A 27,921-nucleotide genomic window follows, 5' to 3' on the forward strand; every position below is an offset into this window, starting at 1 on the left:
TCTTCCATCTCCTATAAAGACACATGTCATTGGATCAGGGCTACCAGATAATCCCAAATGATTTCCTCTCAGATCTTCACCTTGATTACAGCTGCAAAGACCCTTTTTCCAAATGAGGTCACGTTTGCATTTTCCGGGGGTTAAGGTGGACATGTCTTTCTCGGGGCCCCATTCAGCCCACTGCAGAGGCTGTAATTAGGTGCAGTGAGCCTTCCACAGGAGGAAGTGAGGGCATAATGTTAAACCGAATGCAGGAAGGGCAGCTCAATGCGAGGCATGGGAGCCTGGGCGGCTCAGAGATCTTGGGCTCTTGGGCTCCCTGCCATGGCCCTGCTAAGCACCCTGTGTTTGCTTCTCTCTGCAGTGGCTCCATGGTGGACAAGCCCGTGCTGGAGGCGGCCCCCGCGGCCACAAGGGAGAAGATCCGGTCCAGGTTCCACGGCAGCCATGACCTCATCCACCGCCTATTTGTCTGCATTTCAGGTGCCACATGTGGGCCTAGCGTGGGCGTGCAGACACACCGGGCCGTGCTTTGGGGAGCACCCAGCACTGGGTGTGGACGGCCACACCTGATGTCAGCTGGTGTTGGTCGTACCAGCTGATGTGGGGGTCCTGGTGGTGCCCGGTCCTGTCCAGGGGCTTTCCCACCGTGTCATGTCATCGTCCACAACCCTACGATGAGCTCATGTGCCCAGCAGACAGGACGGCTTAATTCTTCACCAGGGTTCCCCAGCTGTGAGTGGGGGACCATTCCCCGTGGCCCATAAGTTACCCACACAGGGAGGTTCTGCTCATTTCGTGGTTCAGATTTTATTGTACGTTCTGACTAATTTTGTTTCCTTTCCTCTCTTGGAATGGTTGGCAGGGTGAGGGAGATGACTTCTTTGTCTCCCAGGGAATTCAGAGAGGAGAGTGAGCACAAAAGGTGTCGCTTTAGTGTTTCCCTTTAGTTTTGTGTGTTTTAAATAACCAATGCATTCACGTGATTCAAAAGTATAAACTGTGAAGTCTCCCCCAAGGAAAGGAGCTCAGCGGCGCTTGTCATGCAGCCAGGCTCTGCCCCCTGCCTGGTGCCTCCTCTGTGCCCGAGGAGTGGCAGGGGTGAGGGAAGCCTGTGGACTGGCATCACTGCACAGTCAAGATCGTGGCCCCAGGGGATCCTTCTGCACTGCTGAGGGCCCCACGGGTACAGCCCGAGCAAGGCCAGGTGGCACCAGGGGGACCTTGTCTCTGAGCTTCAGTTTGCTTATTTGCCAGAATGGACCACACGGTTGGTTTTGAGGGTGAAGGAACATGGTGCCTAGTGGGTGTTCAGTGCAGCCGCTGGCATGAGGAACCCTCTGGAAGCATGTAATGTGTCACAGGGCATCCGTAGTCCGGCTTTTCTGTAAATGGCAGCCTGGCCAACCCCCTAAGGAGCCAGCATTGCTTTTGACTGAAGAAGGCGGAGTCGACCTAATTTTGGGAGGGAGGGAACCTCTGCAGCTGGGGTGGGGGAAGCGGTTTTCCTACCAGGAAGTGGCTGGCGGTTGGTGTGGGGAGCTGGGCACCACCTCCTGGCAGGATCTACCCTCGGCCCCCAGGCCACAAGGGACCCCTGTGGTGGTCCTGAAGTCCTTACTTAGCCAGCAATGTTTGCCTGGGGAGGGGGCATGACTAGGGGCCCGAGTGACCATGATGGTGAAAGGTGCTGCCGTGGGGCGGACACAATTTGGGGCTCCCGGATCACCCCTCAGTGAGCACCCAGGACTGCTTAGTGGTGGTGGCTATGACTCTAAGGATAAGATGTATGGGTGAGAATGACCACCCACCACGGTGGGGATGCTCGGGATTTCTCCCCCTTCCCGGCCTTCTCTGACTCCCGAACTTTTGCTTCTGCCAAGGATTATCACCCAGGGGTGGGTGACCTCCTCTTGCTCTGACCCATCTGAGGACACGCTGGTTTGGACCGTGAGCTCTGGCCAGGTTTCACCAGCTGGCAGCACCGAGTCCCCGAGCTGGCCAACCTAACCCACCCTGCCCTTATCCCCCGCCCCCAGGTGTGGCTGACCAGCTGCAGACCAACTACGCCAGTGACCTGAGAAGTATTCTCAAGACCCTCTTTGAGGTCATGGCCACCAAGCCAGAAACAGACGACAAGGAAAAGTTAAAGAAGGGTGAGTGCCAGCTTGAGATGGGCTGTGCGGCTCTCGCACACGCATGTGCCCTCTCACACACAGTCACACGTGCATGTTCACACACACGTGCTCTCACACACACACTCGCGTCTCACATTCTCACGTGTATGCTCACACACGCACGTGCTCAGGGCAGGCACAGATAAGGCAGAGAGCTTGCCCCTTGTTCCTTGGAAGGATGTGGTAGGGCCCCAGAGTGGGGAAGGGGCTGGACCCCTGCTCGCCCCGACTCTGCTGGGCTGCCCCTCATCGCAGGGCTTCCACTCAAGGAGTCTGGGCGTGCAGGGCTGGCTCCAGCCCAGCAGGGCATGACCCTCCAGCAGGGGCAGGAGCCGTCTATCCCGTGTGCCTCCCAGAACTGGCCGCATTGCCCGCAACGGCCAGGGAATTCTGGGCAGGGCTGCTTTCTGGAACATCACAGTTTCGAAAAGGCACGTGACATGAACTGGCTCTGTAAGCAAGGATGGTGGGCCCCTCACGCCGTGTCCAGGCCTCAGGGGTGACAGTACAAGGGGCCTGACCAGGCAGACAGTACAGGGGCCCCAGGAGTGGGGGCCCCCAGGGAGGAGCAACCCGCGGGGGCAGTCGGCAAGAGCTGCAGTGTCTGACTCCGGGCGCGGTGGGTCCTGGGTGGGCTTAGGAAGTTAAGCCTCTGCCAGCAGCACTGCAGTGCACCCACCAGGGACAGGTGTGGTGCATGGACCCCAGGGGTCACCCTTTCTCTTCCAGTCACCCAGACCCTGCGGAGTGCAGCCTTGGAAGACTGCGCCCTGTGCCAGGAGACTCTGTCGTCCTCCGAACTTGCAGCCAAGACCCGAGATGGGGACTTAGAAGGTGGGTGGGGGCTCTGGGACCAGGGATGACACTCTCTGAGTGCTGAGCCGAGAGTGGGGACCCTGTCTGGACACTTCCTTTCTGTCCCCGACCACAGTCTCCGTAAAGACAGCTTGCCTCCAGCTGGGGGCCCCTCCCCAGAGGCCATCTGGGCCTCTGGCTTCCCATGGGGAGAGCCTCCCCTTCCAGTATCTTCACCTCTGCTCCCAGGTGGATACACAGGCCCCCTTAGCTGCCACCTCAAGCCAACCTCTGGTCTGTGTTTTAATGTCTCCTAGTCTGGGGGCCACAGGCCTGAGGAGCAAAGAGCTGCAGGGTCCAGGCCTTTGGGTGGGCTGGTGGTGGCTGGTCCTGGGGCACGGGTGCACACTGGACCACCAGTCTTCACAGGAGCCTCTGCAGGGAGATGCAGGCACACTCTGGTCATGTGGGAGCTGGGACCCCCTGCTCCCCTAATAGCCCTGCGGTCAGGCAGGACCCCTTGTTCCCCCACCAGCCCAGGGATTGGCCGGGACCCCCTGCTCCCTCACTAGCCCGGCAGTTGGCCAGCTGGGGACCTGGTGGCTTGGTGGAGAGGAGCTTCAGGGTAGATTGGGGCGCTGACAGCACCTCTGCGGGGAGGGGGCTGGAGGCCTGGGAGAGGTGCCAAGATAAATGACAGCACATAGGCCTACGTGGGTGTCACATGTGACTGGAGCCAAGAAGGAGGCTAAAGCCAACCCAGTGACAGGCCAGAGGTGACACCACTCCTGCCGTGCCTGGCCAACCGGGGTGGCCCCTACTGGTCCCCGGCTCACGTGTGCTGCCTCGCCACCAGGCTGCACATCAGTGCTGCCTTTGCTACGATCCCTGGGGGTGACAGGCTGCAGGATGGGAGGAGTCAGGAGCAGCACAGGCTCCCCACCTTCCTGAGCTCCCTGTCTCAGCTTCTTTACCTTTCTGTGAAAATCGGATGCGATGCTATAAAGCGCCTGTCACAGGAACTCAGAGCCCTCTGCTCGGGGGACTGAATGTAATGAACTGTGGAGTAGGAGTGGCCAATGCTTGCCCCTGGACTGCCAGCCCAGCCCTCTCCATGGCAGGGCCTGGGCCCTGGAACGTCACGGAGAAGTGGGTGCCAGGCCTAGGAGGTCCTCTGGACACTTGCAGTCCTCAGGAGAGAATCTAGACTCCTCTGTCTCAGCTGGAGACCTCAGTCTGACGCGGCCCCCAGGAGCTGACATGTGCTGGCCGGGACTTCACGGGACCAGCCAAGGATTTTACGGGGCGGGATGGGGGCTAGCATGAGAAATGATCCCCCTGCGGTGTGGGGTGAGCTGACAGGATCCTTGGGAGGATGGCAGGTAAGGAGGAGGCAAGAGGAGGTGAGGAGAGCTCGGGTCTCCAGTGGACGGGTGGCCTTGCCCAGTTCCACTTGGAGTTGCTCAGGATAAGGCCTGGGGGCATGGAGGGTGGACAGGACGTCTGAGCACACTATGTGGCCCGAGGGAGCTGTCCGAGGTGACGTTGGTACCGACCTCGGACCTGGTATACAGTGGGCCCCTCGGTGGGAGGGAAGTGGCCATCTTGTTGTGTAAGGCGCTTCTCCCCACACCAACACGCCCCGAAATTCCGGAGCAGACCTCACCAGGGGCTCCCACCTGCAGGAGGAGGTGGCCCCTGGCCCCTGGCTGGACTCCACAGGTGTCAGGGAGGGGTAGGCAACTAGCCTTGGCCTCCAAAACAGGAGACAGGGTGTCTACCTGGCCCGCAGCCCCTCCTCCCTGAGAAGCTCAGAACTGCAGGGGGTGAAGGACAGCATGGGTGGGCAGGGCCGGGACCCCTGACCCCAACAGAGCGTTGCTTGAGGAGTTGACAGAGGAGGTCGATGTCTTCATTTCTCAGCCCCCACCTTTGCCCAAGGGCATTGCCAGGTGGGTGCTGGCAGGGAGAGGTTTGGGAGAGGGTCACCTAGGTGGATACACCTGCCCACGTCCTGAGTCCTGAGGGAGGCACAGGCTGCAGCTGGGCTCTGATCAGTGGGCACTGCCCACAGCTGCAAAGACCCCGTCCATGGGATGCTGCCAGTTTCCCAAACCATAGCCAATGACGAGTGTGGGGAGGAGTGGAGACAAGCAGGGCGGGGCCACTGGGGCCACCTGACCAGAGGTTCCTGTGCATGTACCACTTCTGACCCCTCACCCGCCCACCTGCCCCTACGGGCATCCCCGCATGGCTCCCTTGCCTGACGTGTCCCCCACTGTCGTTGTCACAGACCCTCCCGAGTGGGTCCCAGACGAGGCCTGTGGCTTCTGTACTGCGTGCAAAGCGCCCTTCACCGTCATCCGCAGGAAACACCACTGCCGCAGCTGCGGGAAGGTAGGTGGGATGCAGAGTCCAGAGGTTGTCCCCACCTGGGTGTTGCAGCCTGGGGGCCCACCCACAGACACAGCACAGGATCTGGAAGTCAGCGAGGCTGGCAAGGCCTTTGTGGTTCGTGCACGGGCCCCAAGCCCAGGCCTGCTGCGACTGGCACACGGCCTGGACTCCGGGTGCTTGGTCCACTGAGTCTGGACAATGCCTGGCCCAGTCCCGGCTGCTTCAGAGCTGGGGACGGGGAGGGAACTGAGGGGCTGGACAGGAGCCTGCAGCAGCCCTGGGGTGGGGCCAGGACGCCCGCCTTGAACCTGGCCTCCGGGGGCTGCAACCTGACCCAGGTTTTCCTGAAGGTTCCAGCCCCACACAGGGCCTGTGAAGGCCCTGCCTGGTCAGGGGGGTCCTGTGGGGGCCACGGTCAGGGAGGCTGAGGCTGGGGGCCTGTGGAATGCCCCCAGCTCACTGGCCCCACCACCCGGCCTTTCCTTCCAGATCTTCTGTTCGCGCTGCTCCTCCCACTCTGCCCCACTGCCCCGCTACGGGCAGGTGAAGCCAGTCCGCGTGTGCACACACTGCTACGTGTTCCACGTCACACCCTTCTACAGCGACAAGGCAGGCGTCTGACAGGGCCAGCACTCGCCAGACCTCCAGGGCCCAAGGGGCTCCCAGGAAGGCACCCAGGAAGGCTCCCCGCCCCCTCCTTCCAGGTGCTGGCTTCCAGAGGGTTCACTGCATTTCATCGAGTTGCTGCCACGGAGACTTCCAGAACTTCAGTGCCTCCGTCCCAGCCACGCTGGCCACCCGACCCGAGGGGACCCCAGGCCAGCTGCAGGGGCAACAGGAGGTCAAGTTCGGCCAGTGAGGGTACCCAGGGTGCCAGGTGGCTGCCCAGGCACGGGGGGCTCTCCCCCTGCTTGTCCACTGGCCTGCTGAGTTGCTGCCCCAAGACTCGGCCAACGCAGAAGGCCTGCTCAGCGCTTGCTCGTGACAGGGAAATGGGGTCCTGTTCTGCGCCCCAGGCAACCTCAGTACTGGGGCTAAACCCGGGGCAGATAGTGGATACCTCCGGGCGAAGGGCCAGCCCCCAGGGCCCTGCGGGGCTTCCCGTGCGCTTGCTGAACAAGAAAGGGCGTTCATTCTCTCCCCTGGGCCCCAAACCCACAGCACCCACCCCATCCCCGGGCACCACCCACTCCCCACTCCCTTCAGGACCTCATCTGAGCAACACGCATCTCTTTAAACCCAGTGGTCCTCTGGGCAAGCAGCGTGCCCCTGTGTTGCTTGCCCGCCCCCGTCCACCAGCTTGTGGGGAGGAGCAGCGTAGAGACCCACAGGCAGAGGTTTCTAGGTCTTTGAGTGGCCACTCGGCTGCCACTATCCCTTCCCTCTGCACCCGTGGGACTTTGGCTCACCTCAGACCCCCGAGTATCCCAGGTCCCAGCTCGGACACCTCCTCAGGCTTAAATCTCAGGCTTCACATTGCAATGACGATTGCAGCTTTATTTTTAGAGAGATGACACACCTACTGCTTCTTTTATAGGATAAAACCCAATTACTATTTAACAGTGGAATACACATGCATAAAAATGGCTTCCGGGGGGAGTATATAATGGAGTAAATATTATGTATTGAGATTATCTTTATTTTCTAAATGCTATAATTTGAAACCATTTCCATAAATCTATTTATGGACTGCAGACGCTTTGTTTCCTGTGTGAACATGGACGCCTTATTTTCCACCTGGGAAGTGTGGTGTTCTTGCTAACATATTGTCCCTAGGGAAGTGGGGGGCTTCTAGACTTTCAGGATAATAGAAGGTCAGGACTTGGCTTCCCACCAGCCTCCAGGAGAGGGGGGCCACCACCCCCACCCCTGCCTGCGAAGGCTCCAGGGCTCCGTTGCTTGCCCCCTGGGGACTTGTGGCCACTCTACTCTTCTACAAGGTTGTCCCCACCCCACGGGCAGAGCCAGGACCTGGGGGTGCAGAGGGGTTAGTCTAAGGCAGAGTTTCCCCGCTCAGGAATGATCTAGAAGGAATGGCCTGCTGCCCACCCACAGCAGGGGCTCGGGCCTGGAGACCCTGGGGTTGGTGGCAGGGAGAGTGCCAAGGGCTTCTGATTTGGAATCAGCCCTTCAAGCCAGCCTTGGACCTGGAGCGGGTTAGCCTTCTTGACCTAGTTTCCCAGTCGTCACCATCATCATCATCTGTAACTGTCTTCTGAGTTCTGTCCCCTCTACTCCTCACGACAATCCATCTAGGGAGCAGTGTCCCTGTGTCACAGATGGGAAAACTGAGGCTCCTGGATGTGGCTAGGCGGCACAGCCAGGCTGTGGCGTTTTAGGAGTGTTGCACGAGAGGCGGAGACCGCATGCCCTGTGCCCTGAGGAGCCCGCTGGCGTACCTGGAGGCCACTTTGGGGGACAGGCGTGCCACCAGCATCAGGCACTCCCATCTGGCAGCTGGAGGAAGGCTGGGGGACTGGCAGGAGCCGGACACATGGGTCTAAATGCTCAGTCCTGGGGAGAAGGCCGTCCCTCTCTCCAACTCCCTAAGCGTCTGGTAATAGGCAGGGCCCCACAAGTACTCAGGACCCAGATGCAGCCGGCAGCTCCCTGGGGCAGATCCCCCAAGGATGGAGGGGCTCAGGAGACCTGGGAGCAGAGAGCTACCATACCTGGCCTCAGGGAGGTGGCACTGGTATGAGGGGAGGGAGTAGCCCAACAGGTCCTTCCTCCCACTGCAGGCTCAGTTCAGCCCAGAGGCCCCCTACACCCCCCTACACACCTGGTCTCTGGAGGTGCCCCTGCTGCCTGCCCCCACTTGTGGGATGGAGGGCCCAGGTGCTCTCAGGCCTGGCCGGCCTCCCCTGAGCAGGAGCTGTGTGACACTGGAGCAGAAAGCACACGAAAGGAGAGAGACTGTTAGTGTCATGGGTGCTGTTGAAGGTGATGGGACAATATCCCCCCTCAGGCCAAGTGGGAGGGGCAGAGTTGGGGGGCCCACCCTTTCCCCTCCTGTCTGGGCTCCTTCTAGGGGCCCTGCTGCAGTCCCTAATGGCCACCAGGGGGCACCCCTCCCACCTCCTCTCTCAACGTGGCCCGGCTGCCAGGGTGTTGGGGGCAACTGGAATGCTGCCTGCAGGGGTCACCCCACTGTGGACGGGCACTCCAGGTCCAGACAGGGCCCCCAATGCAACTGCACTCTCTGTCCAGGTCCTGCAGGGCGTGGAGTGTCCAGAGATGGTCCTTGCCCAGAAAGGACCACAGGCAAGATAGACCACGCTCCAAAAGGCTCAGGGATGGGGGAAGAGGGATCCAGGTCAGAGCTGGACACCTCGGACCACCGGGGCTAAGGTGGTGGCTGACCGCTCCAGGAGGGGGCAGCTTCCCAGCCATTCCTGGGTCCTCCTGTTCTCTGGACTCTGCACCAGGAGCTAGGAGAGGCAGGCAGGACCCAAAGTGCCCACACCATGGGGATCAGCGTGCCCAGGATGCTTCCTGGAGGTGCTTGTTTCCTGCCTGGCCTACCCAGAGCCACCTCCTCCAGGCAGCCTTCCCATTCAGTGGAGGCCCCCAGCCCACCCTCATACATGTTCTCCCATCAGAGCCCCGGGGCCCTTTGCAGGGATCAGCGAACTTGTCAGCCTCTCCTGCCTCTGAGATGGGAGGAGTGATTCCAGACCAGCACGGAGCAGTTGCTCAAACACAATGTCACGCCAAAGACTTAAACACCAGCAAGGCTTTGGTTCTGCTGCTGTGCTCGTTTGCTCCCAAACGGTTAGGGCAGCCCAGGCTGGAGCCTGCACCTGAACTGGGCAAAGATGGGTACCCAGACACTCCAGACCTGCCTGCCCGTGGGGGTCTGCAGGTCAGGGGCCATTGGAGCTGGCTGAGCTGGCTGGGCCCTGGGGGGTGGGCAGTGTGTCTGTGGAAAATAGGGTGCCAGAGCTAGAGGCCAGAACAGCCCTGAGAGTTTGAGAAATGGTGATGCTCCCAGCGGGGTGGGGGGGACACAGATGGAGAATAAGGCACCAAATGCCATGAGGGCAATGGCGAGTTGTGGCAGAACTCTGAGCAGGGGGGACACATTCCGATTTGTGGTTTAGACATCGAAGGGAGGAGGAGTTGGTGGGGCAGAGGCCAGGGTCCCCACTGTTGGGACCTCAGCTCCATCAAAGGCAGTAACACAGCCTAGCCACAGTGACAGCTGTGACCTTACTGTCCCCCAACCCCATCACTCAGGACCCTGTGACCTGAAAGGCCTCTGCACCCTCTGACGGAGGCAGCTCAAGTCACCCTCGCCAGAGCCCAACCTGCTGCCCTCTGGGTGTAGAAGCAGCTGGATGACCGGGACCCTGGGATGGGAAGTTGGGCGTGAGTTTCCTGGGCCCAGGCCCTCAGGGCATCCTGCCTGAGACTAGGAAGCCTCCACTTTGGCATTATGTTAGGCTGTGCAGACAGTTAACCACATCTTGATTTTGTATTCTGTCTTCTTCTTGTATTCTGGAGACATTTTTTCCCTGAGTGTTAAACTTCTTGAAGACCCCGGAATGCTCAGAGGCCTGTCTGCTGCCCACGGCGGGCCAGCTTGAGCAGCCATCACTCCGGCCCAGGTTTGACCATGATTCTGATACTGACCGATGGCGACTGGGCAGGCCTGCGTTAGAAGCACTTGCTGATTTTGGGCTGATGTTTATTCCTGCCACCTCCCTTTGTGCTGAGCCTGCAGCTGCCCATGCATTCCTCAGGGTACCCCACCACCTCCCCAAGCAGCAAGTACTGTCAACTCCATTTTATGGCTGGGGAAACTGAGGCTCAGAGACATTAAGTGACTTGGCCAAGGTGTTGTGGCCAGACTAGAATCCAGAGTGGCTTTGCGGAAGGGACCCGTAACAGGAGCTCCCCAGGAATCTCCCCTGGTCCTGGAACCCACGAGGCATCTCAGCATGGGAGCCAAGGCTAGGCTTTCTTCTGTCCCCAGGCCCCGCAGACCTGCCTGCAGGGAGCTGTCCAAACAGGCCATCCCAGGGGTCTGAGGAGAGGCAGGCTGTGGGCTGCCGGATTCCAGCACCCACCCAGGGCTGGGCCCCGTCTTGGACTCTAAATGGAGATAAGGATGGAGGGCTGGGCTTCCAGTGGGGGGCCTGAGGTGTCTGCCTCCTCTTAGGTGTCTGCCTCCTCTCCCTGGGCATGGACTTTGCTGATTCCTTCTGGGACAGGTCCCTGCACTAGATAAGGGGCAGGAAGGGCTGAGCAGGAGTAGGAAAGGGAGGCAGGTGAGGAGGCAGCTGGCCTGGCCTGGGCTCAGGGAAGGTTCCCTGGAGGAGGTGCTGGGTACCTGCTGGAGACGTGCCCTACAGAACTGGTCCTCGAGGCGGCACTGCACCTGACAGCCTGAGACCCAGACGCATCTGCCTGCACCAGGCCCCCTGCCCTTCTTCCCAGCCCCTCGTTCACACGTTCCTCCCATCCCTCTTGCACCCCTACTCTCTGTGGTGCAGTTGTGCCGACTCTCAGAGGTGGTGGGGAGCCCCTCGGGCACCTGGTGTGGCTGGGGAAGGGATCCCCAAAATGGCCTAGATGTAGATGGAGGTCAGGTGGGGGCCACCCCCTTTGCTCTCAGGCTGGGAGACAGCAGGCACACAGCTCCCACAGTCACCCCTGGTCACCTGAGCTGCCTGCTGTGGCACAGGGTGCACCTCACACACCACCCCTGGAAGGATGGTGGCCATGGGGCACGTGCACCCACGCAGGGCTAGGTGCTGCTTTAGGACTGAGGCCAGCAACCCACCCTTCACATAGGCAGGGATGGAGTGATGAGCAGGTGCTGAGCTCGGGGCCACCTCCTACACCCCAAAGCCCAGAATGCACCTGCCCCTCCCCAGAGTTGGGCGCCCTCCTTTACTCTGCGTCCGGAGCAGCCCTCCAGACTAACCCGGAGAGCCATTGCACCCAGCTCTCGTCAGGGGCTCTGCCCTGGCCGTGGGGTAGCTGTCAGGCAGGAGCAGGAAGCACGGCCTTAATATCAAGGGGTTGTTTTAATGTCCGTGCAGGGCTGTCTGAGAGCAGTGTCCAAGCTCCCCCCGGGTTCTGCCACTCTGCGGGGCACACGTTCCGCACCCTATTTCTCAGATCACACAGCTGTGGCGCTCACCCCAACAAGTCATGCTGGGGCAGGAGGTGGCCTGGTCTCTGCACTCCTGTGTCACCAGCCCTGCGTCACACATATAGGAGCACTAATGTCCATTCCATGGGGACTTCCGGGAGACCCTGGGGAACCCCTAAACCTCAGGATTCCCAGTTTCCTCATCTGCAAATCGGGGATGCAGAAACACACAAGGTTTTTTGTAGTTTTTGTTATGTTTTGTTGGCTGCAGCAGTGCTCCCTCCCCAGTTTAGAACTTCTGTGGGGAATCCCATCCTCAAGAGCTGCCCAGCCACCAGTCTTAATAAGCAGTGACAGGGAAGATCAAGGGTGACTGAGGCCAGTCTGCGGCTGCCCCCGGGCTGCCAGTCCCTGCTCCTATGGGGCCATTTTAGGGTCAGGGGTTGCCAGGGCCACCGGCCAGCTGGGAGCTTGAGATGCTGTCTCCCTTCCCACGGAGTGCACCTCTCTTCCCCAGAATGTGCTCCCTTGGCCAGAGGGCACCAGCGCCTGCCTCTCCGAAAGTCCTCACCATTCCGACCAGACAGGAGCACGCAGCCTTCCACGCATGGGAGCCCCTCCAGGTTGTGTCGGCAAATCTTTGCCCCGCTTCTCTAAGCCTAGAGCTCCTCCTTCAGCTCTGGGGTCCGCTAGACAGCTCTGAGACAGACACCCCACCCGGGCCTCAGCTTCCCAGTTGAGATCCTCAAGGCGGTTTGGCTTTTAGGCTCAGACTGTCTGCGCCCCTCTTCCAAGCCCCGGGCTCTCCTGGGATCACTCTTCGTCCCAGGAAGGGGTGTCGTTTTGCAGCCCTACGCGAGACCACTAAGGTCACAGCCAGGCCCTGTGCTCCCGCGGAGCCAGTGCTGCAGATGGCTCAGGGGCAAGAGGTTCCCTCTCACTGTGTGCAGACCTGGGAGCAGAGAGGCGCTCCAGACGCTCCCCGCGCCCTAACGGGCCCTCGCGCAGGGCCGGGCGTCGGGCAGTCCCACCGCGCTCTGCTTCCTCTCGGCAACGCGTCCGGCCGCGGCGTCCTCATTGGCCGCGAGCCTCGCAGCCAGCCATTGGTCCGCGGTGCCTATTTTACATAGACCGCTCTGGGCCAATCGGCGTGCGGCGACTACTTAACATGCACGCCGGCCGCCAGTCAGCTAGCGCGGGGGCCGGGCCACCACGTGCTGTTGCTAAGCTTGGGCTTCTAAATTGTTACTAGCGCGGCGGGCCTATCCCAACCGAGCATCGCATCTGTCAACATTCTCGGCCCGGCCCGAGGCGTTCGGCCGGTTCCGATTGGCCTGACTGGGGCCAACGTCCGCCCCCGGAGCCCGAGTACTGGCCCCCATTGGCTGTGCCGGCCGCCGCTCGCCCATAAGTGTCAATTTGAGGACCGGAGGCGGAGGGTGGCGGCCGAGCGCACAGGGAGTCCGCGGGAGTCGGGGCAGTGGGGCCGCCGGGCGCGCGGGGCAGGCGGCGAGCGGAGCCGGCCGGAGTGGGCCGGGCAGCGGCCGCCGCCGTCCCGGAGCGCAAGGGCGGGCCGGAGGATGGAGCTGAACTCCTTGTTGATCCTGCTGGAGGCGGCTGAGTACCTGGAGCGCAGGGACCGAGGTAGCGCCCGCGCCCCTTTGTGCGCCGGGCCGCGGGAGGGCGGGCGGGCTGGCAGCGGCGGGACCGGGACCGGGACAGGGCCCGCTGACCGCACCGTCTGTCCGCAGAGGCCGAGCACGGCTACGCCTCGGTGCTGCCCTTCGACGGCGACTTCGCCAGGAAGAAAACAAAGGCGGCCGGCCTGGTGCGCAAGGCCCCGAACAACAGGTACCGCCCCTCGCGCGGCCGACCCTGGCCTTCCTTCCCCCCGACTGCCTTCCCTCGACCCGGATCCCCGGCCCGCAGCCGGGCCTCCGCCGTGCGCCCCGGCGGCCAGCCTGGAGGAGGAGGCACGCCGGGGCCGCGGCCGCAGCCCCGCCCGCCCGGCCCCGCCCGCGCCGTCGCCATCTTCCTGCGGGCCGCGCCTCCTCGGCCTCTCGCGTAAACAGTGCCACGCGTACAGCCCCGCCGTCCGGGGTCTCCTCCCGCAGCGGCTCCCCGCCCCCAAGTTGTTCTGGACTTTTCTGGGCAGGAAAAAAGTTGTCAGTGGGTGTTGGCCGGTGCCCCTTGGGTCTGGGGAGACTGAGGCTTGGTGCAGAGCAACGTGGGGTTACCCGCCCTGATCTCAGCTCACCGCAGGTGGTTGGGTGGGCCTCATCTCTCCGACTGTGTCCTAGGGGCGAGCCCTGCTGCTAGGCTGATTCCCCCCACCCCCCACCCCCAGTGGCCTGGACAAAGAAGGCGGCACAGAGGCCCTGCCCTGGGCCTCCACTCCTTCATGGTGCTCACGATCCTGCCGGCCTCCTGACACAAGTGAAACTGGTGACAAGTGTAGGGGTCTCCTTCTTTGGGACTTGGGACCCTTTTTAAGGGGGAGGAGAGAGAGGGGGCAGGGTGCTATGCTGCAGCTTCTCCTAGTACCAGAGTCTCTGGTCCTCTGGCCTCCACTCAGGTTGCAGAAGCAGGGGTGCACAGCCCTGGGTGGGGAGTGGGGACCCTCAGCTAGGGCTCCCGTGGGGTTCCACTCTCCTGGCTGCCAGGAGGACCAGAGGACACCTGACACTGCCCAGGGCCCACTTTGGCCCAGACCAGGTCTGTCATCAGGCTGGGAGCTGCACTTTGGGGGGCTTCGGGGCCCCTTGGCAGAGGGTGCGGTTCATTCCTGTGGCCTGTCCGTTCTTGGGAAACAGAAAGGCTGGCACAAGGACTCATCTCCTGTGACGTCCTGGCGCCTGGGCCTGGCAAGGAATTGTTTGTCTCCATCTGCCCTGGCTTGGACATGCTTCTGAGTCCCGGCCCCTGGTCCCCTGCTGGGGACAGTTTGGGAAAAGACATGCATGGGGGCGTGGGGGGCACCACTGCCTCAGGCCTCCTCAGTGAGCTAGCTAGGCCCCTGCTGTGGGCTCTCAGTGTCCCAAGTGCCATACCACCCATGAGAAGCTCCCAGACATGATCTTGGACTCCCATGGCATGGCGTACCCAAAAAAGATAACCAGAATCACAGCCAAGGCTGTGTGAGTACTTCCTACATACTGTTTCACACACATGCTAACTAATATTCACCTAACCCCATGAAGGAGCCGTTATTTTTATCTCCATTTTAGGACTGAGGAAACCGAGGCAGAGAAAGATTGAACTACTTGCCCAGGCCACCCTCCCACCTCGGGACTCCTTTTTCGAGTGGGTCCTGGTCCTCTACGTTCTGCCGGGATGGAGACCTTGAGGGCACTGGAAGGGACCGAGAGGGTCTCCCAGGCTGGGGCACACCTCGCTGCTGCTCCTGTGGGCAGAGCCCGACTCCCCCAGTGCCCGAGCCACCCCAGGCTCACAGAGACGCCCCTTGAGGCTGTCCTGGCTCAGCTGGGCCTCAGCCAGCCCAGAGCAGGGGCTAGGGCAGAGCAGGGCCTGGAGGACCCGGGGCTCTGACTGGGCGGGACAGTCCCACACTTGGAAGGCTTTTGTGTCCCACCAAGGTGAGGGAAAAGATGGGCACAGCTGGAACCAAGGTGAGGGGAGGGTAGTAGGGCAGGAGGACAACGTGTGTGGGCTGAGACAGCAGCCCCAGTGGCTGCCGAGGGCTCCAGCAAGGGCTTTCAGGGCAGTTGTTCAGCAGGAGAGCCTGGAGCTAGCCTGCTGGGGGGAGGGGGACAGAATAGCTACCTCAGAGGGTTGAAGTGAGGGGCAAACCAGGTGATGCCAGGAACACACTTAGCACAGCTCTGGCCGGGGCATTTCACCTGTCCCGAGGCCACCCTGAGAAGCATAGACCGTGACAGGCACTGCTGGTACCTGTGTGGTGACTCCCTCCAAGGCTCCCATGGGTGTGTCCTGGCCAGGAGGGGCTCTTCTCCCTGCAGGGAAGGGTCCTGCCCACCCTCTGAGGGGGTGGGTGGGCTTCTCTACATTGAAGGACACCTGCTTACTCCTGCATCCCTCACAAGTGGGCAGACCTACAGACCCACACCACTGGGCTGCAGTTCAGGCCCGCGAGGAGCCTGGTGGCTGTGCCCCTCCAGCCCCGACTGGCCCTGGCAGAGGTTCTGAGGCTCCTTGCCCAGCCCACGTGACCAGCAGGCCCTGAGGCCCCTGGTACCTGAGTCTGGATGCAGTCCTGAGGCTGCACAGGGAGGCCCAGGAGCCGGCTGCCCCGGTGGGAGGAAGGGAAGCCTTGGGCCCCAATTGGCTGTGGTGGGCCACAAAGCATGGCAGGTGGCAGAGGCAGGCGGAATGGGGAGGCACCCTGGCCCAAGGAGTGGGGGTGAGAGATGCCTAAGCCTAAGTTCCTGGAGGAGGAGAGAGTGAGGGCAGGCAGGCAGAGCTCAACGGAAGCTCCAGGAAGGGGTGAGGGTTGGGGGACACAGGTTTTGGTGGCCTGGTTCTCTGCTCTCATATGAGGCAGGCTTGGTGGCCTAGGAGCCCTCTCTGGCCTGGCCTGGGGGGCGGGGGTGACCTGGAAATGGGAGCTTGGCCCCACTACCTCACTGTCCCACAGGGCAATGGCTGGGGCACTGCCCATGCGGGGCTCAGGACTCTGCCCCTGTGTGAATGGGCCAGATGGGCAGGGCTTGAGCCGCAGATGGGCCACTGCCCCAGAGAGACCGAGCTCGGGCCCAGGGCAGCCACTCCTGCCAGACCATGACCTGGAGGAAAGCGGAAGGGCCAGCTTCGTCTCCCCGCTGCCCACTGGCCCAAGAAGCATCCATGTCTCAGAGGCTCCCTTATGGGCTGGTCCCTCGTGGGCTGGGTCTGCTCTGTCCCTGGGTGTCCATGGGTTTGATGGGCTGTGATCATGCCAGTGTGTGAGCCTGAGGCAGTGGGGATGGTGCGCTGGCTGGCAATGCCGGGACAGGACTGCCCGTGTCCTGAAGTCCTGGCCTCTGTGCTCACCTGCTATTGCCCTCTGTGCTCCAAGGACACCACTGGACACAAGTCCATATGGCTCCAAGGACACCACTGGCCTCGGGAAGTGGGGAACAAAAGACAGGCAGCTCAGTGCCCAGGTAGCCTTGGGAGCACAGGGTAGGTCAGCCTAGGACTGGCCACCATGGCTCCTTGGGCCTCGCCCACCTCTCTGGAAGGGACCTGGACCTTCCTGCTGACCTATCCCCCACATGTCTCACTAGGTGAGCTGGGTGGCCCTGGGCACCGCTGGACATGGCTGTGCCTCTGTGTCTCTAGTTCTTATCACTTGGTGCAAGCTCTCCCCAGCCTTTTGACTTGGCTGCTGCTCCCGTGCCGCAGGCCTCCCTGCCCAGGGCCGTCCTGCAGCCCAGGTTCTCCTGCCCCCGTCCGTAGGGGCCAGGCCGTCAGTCCAGCGAGCGTCGTTCGTGCACGCTGGTGGGCCGTGGAGTGAGCTCTGTTTTTCTGTCTCTCTAAACAGGTCTTCACACAATGAACTAGAAAAGCACAGGTAAGTGATCCCCTACCCCCACCTCCAGTCCCCTGTGTGAGCTGCCTGACACGTCCCCCCTGTTCTGAGGAGATGCTGCTGCCAGCCACCCCCTACCCTCAGCCTCATCTGTCCTGGGTATGGCTGACCATGCTGCGCCCTCATCTTGGAAAGGGTCGGTCTTGAAGGAGGAGCCAGGCTCTGCTCTCAGGAACTCCCATGCTGGGAGGCAGGGGTGGGGCCCAGGCCTGGGGGCATGGCCTGCAGTCCAGGGCCAGGTGTGGGTGGGTAATTAGGATAGAGCCCCTTGTGCTGTGTGGCAGTTAGGGCCTGCTCCCTAGAGGAGGAGATCCATCTACTTTGGGGCGTCTGAGCCCCTTTGGGAGCAAGTCTTTAGCCTTTGGGATGCTGGCCTCCCACCAGGACGGTTCAGCTCTCTTGCTCTGGGCCCCCTGCGCCCTGGGGCCCACCTTCCGAGGAGCTCCTGCTAGAGTCTTGTCCAAGGGGCAGTGCGGTGCGCAGCCAGGCCCAGGCCATGTGGGCCGGACGGGAAGCTGTGGCCGGGCAGGATCCAGGGGCGCCCACTTCATGTCCAGCCACTGGCTGCAGGGCCAGGTCCACTCTGGGTCCTCCTGGGGGAGGGGACACTTGGTGAGAAGCAGGAAGGGCAGCACGGTCTCTGAGGAGTCTTCTTGCTCCAGCCCCAGTCACCCCGGATCCGATGTCCTCTGCTGCTGGGCCTCCCTCCCCTGGCTGGCCCCAGCCTGGCTGCAGGCCTCACTCTGCCCACAGGGTCTCTGTGACCTGAGACCTGCTCAGCAGTGGGGATGAGGAACTGGCAAGCTCACCCCCTGTGAGCAGGTACCATCAGGACTGATCTCACAGCGACAGTGGGAGCTGTGGGTGGGCGTGGAGGCCCCACAGGCAGGAACCCCGATGCCAGGACCAGGGATGATCCCCAAGGGATGCTGGGCAGAAGCTTTCTCCGGACCTTTGCTCCATCTGCAAAATGGGCCAGCTCTTTCCTGTCTTCTTGGGTTGGAGTGTGTGTGTGCTTGTGTGCGTGCGTGTGTGTGTGTGCGTGTGTGTGTCTCTCTCTCTTTCTCTCTCTCTCTCTCTCTCTCTCTCTCTCTCTCTCTCTCTCTCTCTCAGGTCTGCATCCTAGTTGAACCTTCCCAGCTTGCTCTGCAGCTTGGCCAGGTCTCTGTGTATCCCCCCTGTCTCCGCCACACACACATCTACACCCATGGCAGCGCCAACTTCCGCTCCCCTGGGGTCAGGCCTCTGCTGGGCGGGCGCTGGGCAGGGACAGAACACCGTGTTCTCTAGAGGAGCTGCACTTCCTGGACCGGCCCTGTGTGTCTGAGGGGCTCCCAGGGCCATGGAGGTGGGGCAGGTGCAGGAGCCCAGACAGCCAGGCAGGCGCTGGGGTCGCTGCCAGGCCGGAGGAGACAACGAGCCTTGACGGGGACCCAGGAGCTTGGGCAGGCACATGGGGTATTCTGGGGAAGGCTTCCTGGGGATGGTGCCTCTCATATGGGCAGACAAAGAGGTTGACATTAAGGAGCTTGGTGGCAAGGGCATGGCAGCCCTTCAGCAAAGGACGGGCTGGGCTTGGAACCCTGCAACTGCCCCTTGACCCTGGCTTTGGCCTCAGCCATCTTCTCTCAGAGCCTGCCTTTAGTCTGCGCCTTGTGAGGACCTTTTGGGACACAGAGGTAGGATGATGAGCAGCCTGGTCTCTGTAGGCCACCCCCCAGCCCAGTGCCCAGGTCTCTGCTCCTGGCTGGCCAGTAGGCAGGTATGGACAGCCCTGAGGAGCCCACAGGCCTGGAGCTTGGGACCCTTGCAGGGACCTTGGTCATAGCTGTACCTGTGGCTGCCCAGTGCTAATGCCAGATGCTCCTGGCTGCTGGCCACAGGAAGGGCTGTGTGCTGTCCCGAGGAAGGAAGGAAGCACCTGGCTGGGTCACCGGCCAGCCCCCAGGGAGGCAGGCCCTGGAGGCATGCCCACATTGGGCCTGCAGGGACTGCTCTGCGGGGGGCTGGTCAGCCTCAGGCCACCCCAGCCTGGCCCTGGCCCTCCTCCCCTCCTCCCCTCCTAGACAGCAGGTCCAGCGGGTCTGCTAAGAAGAATACTTGGCTACTGAACCCAGTGGCCTGGGGGTCGTGGAGGTCACATGTTCCTTGACAGGATGAATCTACCCCCTCCCCAGCTCCAGGCTTTAGCTTTTGCATGTGTGGGGGAAGGGGGCCCTCAGCGCCCCCTGGAGTGGCAGGCCCACCCCAAAGGCCAGCCCAAGGCCTCAGTCAGGCCCCCATTACCTCTCCCCAGCATGGAGATGGTTGTCCAGGTCCTGGGTGGGTCCCTCCCAATGAAGCCACATGTGGCCTTTATAAACCTCACAGCTAGAAAGTGCAGGTGAGCGGGCGGGGAGAAAGGAGCTACTCTTGCTCCCTGTCCCACCCCCAGAGCATTTCCTTGCCACCAGTGCGACAGCCAGGCCGGCCAGGCGTGTTCAGTGGCTCCGCCAGCCTGCTGGGACCCTGCCCCTCAGATGCCAGGGGATGGCCCGGAGCTCTGGGCCCTCCTGCAGGGAGCAGGGCTTGTGGTGAGGCGCTGGGAAGGGCCGCATCAAGGGCTGGGCTGTGGCCAGCCACGAGAGCCACTCTGAACTTGAGTGCTGTGATTCCCAGAGGCAGGTTCTGCCTCCTGCGTCCACACAGGGATCCTTCAGGAGGTGGTGGGTTTTCCAAGCTCCTGGGAATGCTGGGGACAACCGCAGGGCTCTGGCGGGGGACTGGGGCCATGTAGCCTCCTCAGAGGAGGGCTTAGCGGGAGCCCAGTACAGCCCCGGTCTGCAGGGTCTTGGCACCCCTCCAGCCCAGGGAGGCCCTGGGGATGCCCACTCCCCACAGGACACGACACGGGGGCTCAGGAGGGTGGGGACCTGCAGCGGGCCCCGTAGCCATCTCTTCTGGGGCTGGGTGGGCATGTTGTCCAGCTTAAACATGACACAGACGGGTCCGGCGGCCTCTTTGTCTCTTGAGAAGTGTCTGCTTTATGATTTCCAAAGCAGACCGTTCATGTACGTCACGGACACGCGTGGACTTCCCCTATGGCCCCCCCCAACCCCCGCCAGCCATCCTAGGCAGCTGGGAGACCACGCCTGCATCCTCCTCCACACAGGTACTAACTTGGATAAGAACAAGACCTTGTTAACTGCTATTTCCTAACTTGACCTTGCACCTGACACCACCTGAGCGCTGCCTGTGTCCCTGGGCTCTCCTCCGCCTCCTCGTGCTGACTCCGGCACAGGACTCGCACCTGCACTGCAGGCTCTTAGCTCGGCCCGCTGGTTAACACAGACAGTGCTGCAGTGAACGCTGGGTACGCAGACATGTGCATATTGGGGGGTAGCTTTGTGGGACCAAAATTGAGAAGTAGAAATGCGGGTCCAGGGTTTGAGGCGCTGCGATGGCCCTTCAGAACTGCCGTCCACCCATGAAGCATGAAGGGACCCAGGCACTGGCCTGCCCGAGAACCAGTCACTGCTTTTCATTTCTGCCCAAACTCATGTCTCCTCAGTGAGTTTTCATTTCCTAGAAACTGAGGTGCAGTCAGTCCTGTGTTAGGTTCGCCATCTGTGTTCTGCATCTTGCCTGTTTGTGTCCTTTGCCCGTTTTCACATCAAGAAACTCCTCTTTTTATTTTTGATGTGTATGAGCTCAAAATGTCATGAATACTAACCGTTTGTCTTTTATGTGTATTGCAAATATTTTTCCACTGTTACTTGTCTTTAGCTGTGTTTTTTCTTTCTTGTACAAATGTGTCTTTTTCTGATTGTAAAAGTATTATGTGGTTTTTTTAGCATAGAAAACCTGGAAAATACAAAACAAAACAAAAAAAAGCACAAAGTCAAAGAAATAAACGTTGCCAAGCACCTTACCTGGAGACGCATGCTTCCTGCTCTTCATTGTGTCCTGTTGAGTCTCTCGTGTGCGTCTGCTGCTTTATTTTTTAAAACAATATTGGGTCACTTGTCACATAGGTGGTTTTGTATGCCAACTTTTTTCACTTAACATTCATGATTTAACATTCATGATTTACTGGAATGGTGAGATTGTTGATTGTCTCTGGGTGGTGGGATTTGGGGTACTTTTCATTCTTTTTTATTTTTTTCTGTTGATTTGCGTTCTCTGATTTCTCACAGAGATCACATACTGAGTATGTATTAAACGTGGATTGTAAGAATTGCCATTTGCTGTAGAATGAGTGGACATGAGGCCTCACTGTGACGGGGTGGTGGGCGGTGGGTCCCTGATTAGCAAGCCCTTCCTTGAGCACAGAGCTCTGCTCCTAGTGGCGCCATCCTTAGCAGGGCACCGAGGTGAGGAGGCTGAGGTTCCTGGACTCTGGGGGATCAGGGTGTCATGGAGCAGTGGCCTGGGACCCAGAGGTGTGACTTCCGGACGCTGCAGTACGTCCCCTTCCCCAGCTCTGTGCCCGTGTAGAGGTGAGGGCTTGCCTCTGAAGACCCTTCAGCCTTGAAGCAGAGCCCAGGACCCTCCGCGTGCAGGTCCCCAGGGCCCAGGCAGTTCAGGCCTCAGCTCCTCATGGCCTCGAGGCCGAGCACAGCCTCTGCCTATGTCCTAACTTGTTCACCCCGGAGAACTTCCAGGACCCAGGGTGCTTTGTGGGGAGATGCTTGGTCAGCAGGCGGGTGCTGCGTGGACGTGGGACACAGACTGAGCCCACACACAGAGTGGCAGCGCAGTCAGCCTTTCTGCAGGGCAGGGTTGCCCTCGGACTGCTTTCAGGCCCTAGGTGCTCTCTTCCAGAGGAGGTGGCCATCCCTGCCTGCTTTCTCCCAGGGTCTCTAAGGCTGAGCAAGACTGTGGTTTTGCTGGGGCTCTGGAACATAGAGAATGGAGATGAAAAGATGCGACAACCCATGTTGGCGCTCCCTGGGGGAAGCGTGTGCCCACAGGGGCCTCAGCAGGGCAGTCCCAGCCCCCGCCGTCTTGTAGGAACTTAAGCTGAGCAGAAACAGCCTCAGCCAACTATGGGCTCTGACACCCTGAGGATGCTGGGCGGGCGGATTCCACATCATCATGGTGGCCAGAGCGTGCTCTGGGGGTGAGCTTTGGCCGCCTCCCCATCTCTGCCCGCCTGCCCACCCCAGACAAGATGAGCCAGGAAAGGCAGCATTTGTACAAGGGCAGAAGGCCTGAGGCCCCCTATGTGAACAGACATCTCTGAGTCTTATGATTCCAGTTTTGTGGAAACATTGCATTCATCTGGGTGGACCCGGGGACAAAATCTGGAAAGAAGTAGTTTCCAAAGGGATGCCAGCCTCAGGGTGGGAGGGGCCAGTCGTTGGCCCTCCGTGACCCGGATGGACTCATGTTTCTGTGGTGACGAGAGACCAGTGAGCACCCTGCTCTTGGTGAGGCAGGGAACGTAAATTGGTCTGAGGAGCCCGGATCTCTGGGAGCAGCCTGATTAGCACCCCGCACCGTCCCCACCTCCTCTGGGCTGTAACTCCAGCCCCCAGACTCCACTGTGGAGGGTGGTGACAGCAGAGTGAGCTGAGGCTCTTGGGCAGTGTCACGCTGAGGCTCGGGGGGTCGCCTTGGCCCCCGCCACAGGTCCTCTTCTTGTGCTGGGACATCTGGAAGGCTGTGAGTGCCAGGCTGCTCCAAGGGCTGGGTTGCTGCCAGCCAGATGGGAAGGAACTCCAGAAGGGGACCCTCAGCAAGTCTGTGCAGGAGTCCAGCCGGCCATCCCCCACCCTCCTGCTCTGCCACCATTGCCACTGCCATTGCCCTTGAGGGCTGGGCTGCCTGGCCTGACGGTTCTGTCTCTGGCTCTTTCAGACGAGCCAAACTCAGGCTGTACCTGGAGCAGCTCAAGCAGCTGGTGCCCCTGGGCCCCGACAGCACGCGCCACACCACACTGAGCCTCCTGAAGCGCGCCAAGACACACATCAAGGTGAGCAGGGCCGCGCCCACCGCCCCTGCCCGGCCAGCTGCCGCGGCTGACCCCAGCCTGGCCCTGTGTACCCCAGGGGTGACCAGCGATACAGGGTGGGTGGGGAGCTGCCCAGCAGGGGCACCTCAGGGGCCTGGGGGGCGTCTTGAGGCATGGGCGGGGTGCAATAGTGAGAGCTATTGAGGGTCGGGTGGCCACAGGCACGTGCTGGGTTTTGTTGGGTGGGGGTCGGGTGGGAGGTGGCAGTTCTGGGCTGGGGAAGGTGGAGGTGGGTGACAGACTCTCCTCCGGAGCCCTGGGATATGAAGGGGTAGCCCCTGGAAGGAGAAGTGGGGCCAGGAGGGTGGGGTTCCTTTGATGCTGAGAGCCCAGTGGGAAGTAGGGACCCAGCAGTAGGGGGCAGAGGGCAGGGTTGATCTTGGGGGGCTGGCAGTGGGCTGTGGGCCAAGTGAGACATTGCCTGGGGCAGGCCCCCAAGGTCTGAGACTAAGACTTGCTGTTTTTGGGGTCTGGTGATACTTGGGCCAACCGTGGCAGTCTTGATCCCCTTACAGGGCCTCTGGAGCCTGCACAGGCATGGGCGTCCCCAGGCAGGGTGACAGGAGTTTCAAGAGAGGCCCGGCCCATGTTCTGGGGCCCTCCCAGAGCACCCAATGTCTCAGTGCAGGGGAAGTTGTGGAGAAGACGAGGGGGCCAGGTGGGCAGGTACAGGCCAGTGGGCACAGTGTGTGCAGGAAGAGCTGCCATGGGCACTGCTGTCCTCTGAGAGGAGGTGCCAGCCTAGAGCTGGGCAGCGCTGTCCCAGGGCTTCAGGACCACTTGTGACTTGGCTTGGCCCAGCTGGCTGGTGGCTGTGGGCCTTCTGGAGCTGGTCAGCAGACACAGAGCACTGGGCTGGGAGGTGGCGCCTAGTGTCACAACCTGGTGGGGGTGTATCCAGCCTCGGGGGCCCACAGGGACTGGGCACCCTGTGGCCCTGGGCCCAGGCCCTGTTGGGGATGGGGAAGCTGTCCAGGCCTCAGTGCTCCAGTGTGGGGGTGAGGGTAGCCCCCAGGCTCACAGCTTGCCTCCACCCCCCCAGAAACTAGAGGAGCAGGACCGCCGGGCACTGAGCATCAAGGAGCAGCTGCAGCGGGAGCACCGCTTCCTGAAGAGGCGCCTGGAGCAGCTGTCAGTGCAGAGCTTGGAGCGCGTGCGCACGGACAGCACCGGCTCCGCCGTCTCCACCGACGACTCAGAGCAAGGTGGGGACATGGGGGCAGCCCTCACAGACCTTGGGCACGTGCTTCCTTCCTGCAGCCCCTAGGTGGGAAGCTGGGAAGGTGGGGTTGGCCAGGGAGGGGTGGGGAGCACATGCCCGTGTGACACTGTGTCCCCAGCACCGTCCAAGCACTCTGTGTGCAGTGACAGAAATAATGGGACGAGTTGGGCAAGGTGACCTGCCCACAGGAGGGCCAGAGCTGGGCTCCAGCCTGGCATGGTGCTTCAGGGGCTGTGTTCTTAACCAAGCAGCAGACCCGGAGCCCCATCTTTCCTGCACCCCCACCCAGAGCCTCTGCTTCCACGAAAGGCAGAGACCCACCCTAACTTTAGAGGGAGCCCCGCTGGCACCCTCACCGTGCCCGACCCCATCCCCTCTGCTCTCCCCAGAAGTGGACGTCGAGGGCATGGAGTTTGGCCCCGGTGAGCTGGACAGTGTTGGCAGCAGCAGTGACGTGGATGACCACTATAGCCTGCAGAGTGGCGGCTGCAGCGACGGTGGCTATGGGCCCCCATGCCGGCGGCCTGGCTGCCCCGGCCTCTCGTAGGCCCAGTGGTCTCTGCTCCGTGGCCCGCCTGCCCATCCAGCCAAGTGCATCAACCCTGCAGCCCTCAAGCCTCTCCGTGGGCCCACTGCTGTGCCATTCTGGAAGCTCCAGCCACCTCCTGGGCTGCCCACCTCCGCCTGCCTGCCTGTCAAGGTGCACTGTGCCGTCTGCCCCTCCCCGCTGGGCAGGGATCCCTGCAGGGGGCGGGTCCAGCTCCCACATCCTGGAGCCCAGCGTAGCCGCCCACGGTTTGTTCTCAGATTCCTAATCATTCCAGAAGTATTAAATATCATTGCTGCAAACCTCGGCGGGCGCCGTGTAAGGGGCTTAATGACCACTGCGGGAGCTCAGACCCTAGCCCGGATCCCAGGAGAAAGGAGTGGACCGAGGAAAGAAGGAAGGAAAAAAGGAAGGAAGGAAGGAAGGAAGGAAAGGAAGGAAGGAAGGAAGGAAGGAAGGAAGGAAGGGAGTGGCTCTCCATCCGTCCATCTGCCCATCTAGGCTCCTGAAGTATGGACAAAGGGATCCATGAAGGGCGGGACTCGGGTGAGCACCCTGGGGCAGGAGGGTGGGGAGGGGCTTTTGCACCCCATGGGTGTCAGGAGCCAGGGCTGGGCTCCTGGGGCAGGCCAGGGCACCCCACACCCAGCTAGGCAGCTTCTGCTCTGTTAGGTCCCTCAGATGTACACATGCACACGCCTAGGCACACCTGCCCGCATACACATGCAGACACACATGGTCACCAGACCCAGGGGTTCCTTGGAACCAGAGGGCACATGTCCAGGGATGGTTGGCCTTCAGTGGTCCTCTGGGCAAACTCTGGCCCCTGGCCTGTGCCTGGCTCCCCCTCCCACCCCTGGTCACCTGCCCAGTCTGCACAGGGAAGGGGGCTTCTCTTCCCAGCAGGGGCTGAGGTGTGGCAGGGGCTGGAGAGTTGAGGGAAGTGGGTCCTCAGGAGCTTTCTCATCCCTTTAAAAAATAAATAAATAAATAAATAATGGCTGCACTGCCTGCCTAGCAACCCAGAGCAGGGCTCCTGGGAGAGATGCTTTCCCAAAAAACAAAAGAAACGTTTTTAAGAAGAGAAAACAGCTCCAAAGCCTCCCGCTGAGTGCCGTCAGCGTGTGCTGCCGCTTCTATTTCCTGTACGAGATTTTTGTACTCTATTTTCCTAGCATTGTTGTGTCCTTGTTTGCTAAGGGGTGGGAGCGACCCAGCGTCTCAGGGACTCATCTATCTGTCACCATCGTCCAAGTGTGCCTTGTGTCCGGCGTCTGGCCCCACCCCAACCACACCACCAGCATCTCCCTCTTGGCTCACGGGATGCCCTCCACCTGCCCAGCAGGTGTCCTCCTCACCTTCTGCCCATGGGACAGTCCCTCCCAGCATCCATAACTTCCTGGGAGTAAGAGATTACAGGGCCAGGTCAGGGGCTACACTGGGCCGTGGGGCTGCTTTCTGTCACCTGGCAGGAGGAGCCATGACCCAGTCGCTGAAAATGTCATGTCCCCAGCAGCTTGTGGGAACCTGCTATGCAGCCTGGCCTCCTGGTGGGGTGAGGGGAGGGGCTGCTAACCAGAGAAATAGATTCTCACCTGTACCCAGCTTGAACTCGCCCTGCTCCCCAGGCTGGGGGGCGAGGGCTCTAGATTTCATACATTGGCAGCTGATGAAGACAGCACACCCTGGGTGGTCAGTCCTGGGCATTAGGAAGCTTCTGGCCTTTCGTTCCCAAGTCCTTGTTCCAGGGACCACACGCAGTAAGCAATATTCGGGGAGTGGACTGACCCAGCAGTGTCTGTCTCCCTCTCTAGTGCATTGTAACCCATTTCCAGATCGTGTTTATTTTCAGCCATGCCGAGACACCCCAGGGTAGGTGGCCTAACCCCTGAAAATAGCTCTGGCACAGAACCTGCCCTGTGTGGGCTCAGGATGGCAGGTGACGAGCAGGCCTGTGGGGGCAGTGCTCAGAGGAGCTCGGGAGATTGTCCACACCTCTTGCTGGTGCTTGTAAGGAAAACTGTTCTGTGGGCACCTCCTTCTAGCTACACGAGGGTTCCGGGGGCCCTGTCTGCCTGAGCATGTCCACTGAGCGTTCCCCGTATCCTCTGAGCAGGGCAGGAATACCTGCAGTAAGGGCCTGCTTTAGGATTCACAGGTCCAGGCATCTTAAAGCAGCAGCTCCCCACCCCACCCCCAACACCTCCGGCCAGCAGAATCCTACCCTGTGACCAGCCTTGGCCTTCAACTGACCATACTGGCAGCTCCACTATGGCTTTTCAGGCCATGGTTCCCATATGGGCCGGGGAGGTGGCCTCACAGGCCACCTGGGGTGCTGTGGTCCCAGATGCCCTCTCCACACGGCAGACATGTGAGAGGTGGTCCTTGGGGCCAGGCTGTGGTGCTAGCACTTACACATCCATTCTCGCTCCGTCCAGCTCCTGCCATTTGCACAGGTTGGCTGTCGCTGGTGGCCATAGGACCCAGCGGACGGATTGCTAAGAGCATCCCTGAGCTGTCAGCTCTGTAGAAAGCAAGACACCAGACAGCACCCTCTCTCCCTGTGCCCTCTTGCCTGTGTGTGCCACTGTAGCAGGCTCAGGTTTGGGTCTCCACGGTCGTCGGGAGGTGACCCGCACTCCAGGTCACACCACGCTGGTATAGGCCCAGCTGGCTGGGGAGGCTGCAGGAAGGCTCCTCCTTAGAGCCCTGGGCCTGCTTCTGCAGATTGGTCTCGGAGGCACGGTGCCCAAGCCTGCTTTCCTGGGCAGATGGAGCCCCACACCCAACTATGGCCCTGAGGGCCCTGCCCTGTTTTCTGCCCCAGACAACCCCATCTGCTGGGTGAGGCAGGCTGCCCCCACTTCCTACCCCCTGCTTATTTCTGGGCCAGCTACCCTGGGGTCCCCTCCCCACTGCTGTGCACACAGGACTCTGACCCTGGGCCACGTCTAGGGCACTAAGGCAGGTTCCGTGCCAGAGTCTGGGGCCGCCCAGGGGGCCTGGTGCTGGCCACGTGGGCGCATTACAAGATCCTCCCTGGAGAGAGATGGGCCACCCACCCACCTGCTCCCAGGGAGGGGCTGTGCTGTACCTTCTGTCTTTGTATTATAAATACAGATTTTTATACCTCA

General features: G+C 61.1%; 2 protein-coding genes across 3 annotated transcripts in view; both read left to right on the forward strand.

Annotated features, from left to right (window-relative positions):
• ZFYVE28 (zinc finger FYVE-type containing 28) overlaps nucleotides 1-6,588 on the forward strand; it is a 69,399-nt gene extending 62,811 nt beyond the window's left edge. For both annotated transcript variants that reach the window (XM_033106676.1, XM_033106675.1), the window contains exons 9-13: nucleotides 365-483; nucleotides 2,040-2,156; nucleotides 2,907-3,011; nucleotides 5,266-5,369; nucleotides 5,859-6,588. In XM_033106676.1, coding sequence (XP_032962567.1) covers nucleotides 365-483; nucleotides 2,040-2,156; nucleotides 2,907-3,011; nucleotides 5,266-5,369; nucleotides 5,859-5,990 — 577 coding nt within the window. In that variant the 3' untranslated portion in view covers nucleotides 5,991-6,588. The remainder of the gene's footprint in view (nucleotides 1-364; nucleotides 484-2,039; nucleotides 2,157-2,906; nucleotides 3,012-5,265; nucleotides 5,370-5,858) is intronic.
• A 6,314-nt stretch (nucleotides 6,589-12,902) lies between these two features.
• MXD4 (MAX dimerization protein 4) lies at nucleotides 12,903-27,921 on the forward strand. Its single transcript, XM_033105881.1, has 6 exons — nucleotides 12,903-13,116; nucleotides 13,224-13,323; nucleotides 16,976-17,005; nucleotides 22,865-22,979; nucleotides 24,061-24,223; nucleotides 24,630-27,921. The coding sequence occupies exons 1-6, from the start codon at nucleotides 13,053-13,055 to the stop codon at nucleotides 24,785-24,787; spliced, it is 630 nt and encodes a 209-aa protein (XP_032961772.1). The 5' UTR covers nucleotides 12,903-13,052; the 3' UTR covers nucleotides 24,788-27,921.

The sequence above is a fragment of the Rhinolophus ferrumequinum genome, chromosome 5 (assembly GCF_004115265.2).
Source record: "Rhinolophus ferrumequinum isolate MPI-CBG mRhiFer1 chromosome 5, mRhiFer1_v1.p, whole genome shotgun sequence".
Classification (NCBI taxonomy): domain Eukaryota; kingdom Metazoa; phylum Chordata; class Mammalia; order Chiroptera; family Rhinolophidae; genus Rhinolophus; species Rhinolophus ferrumequinum.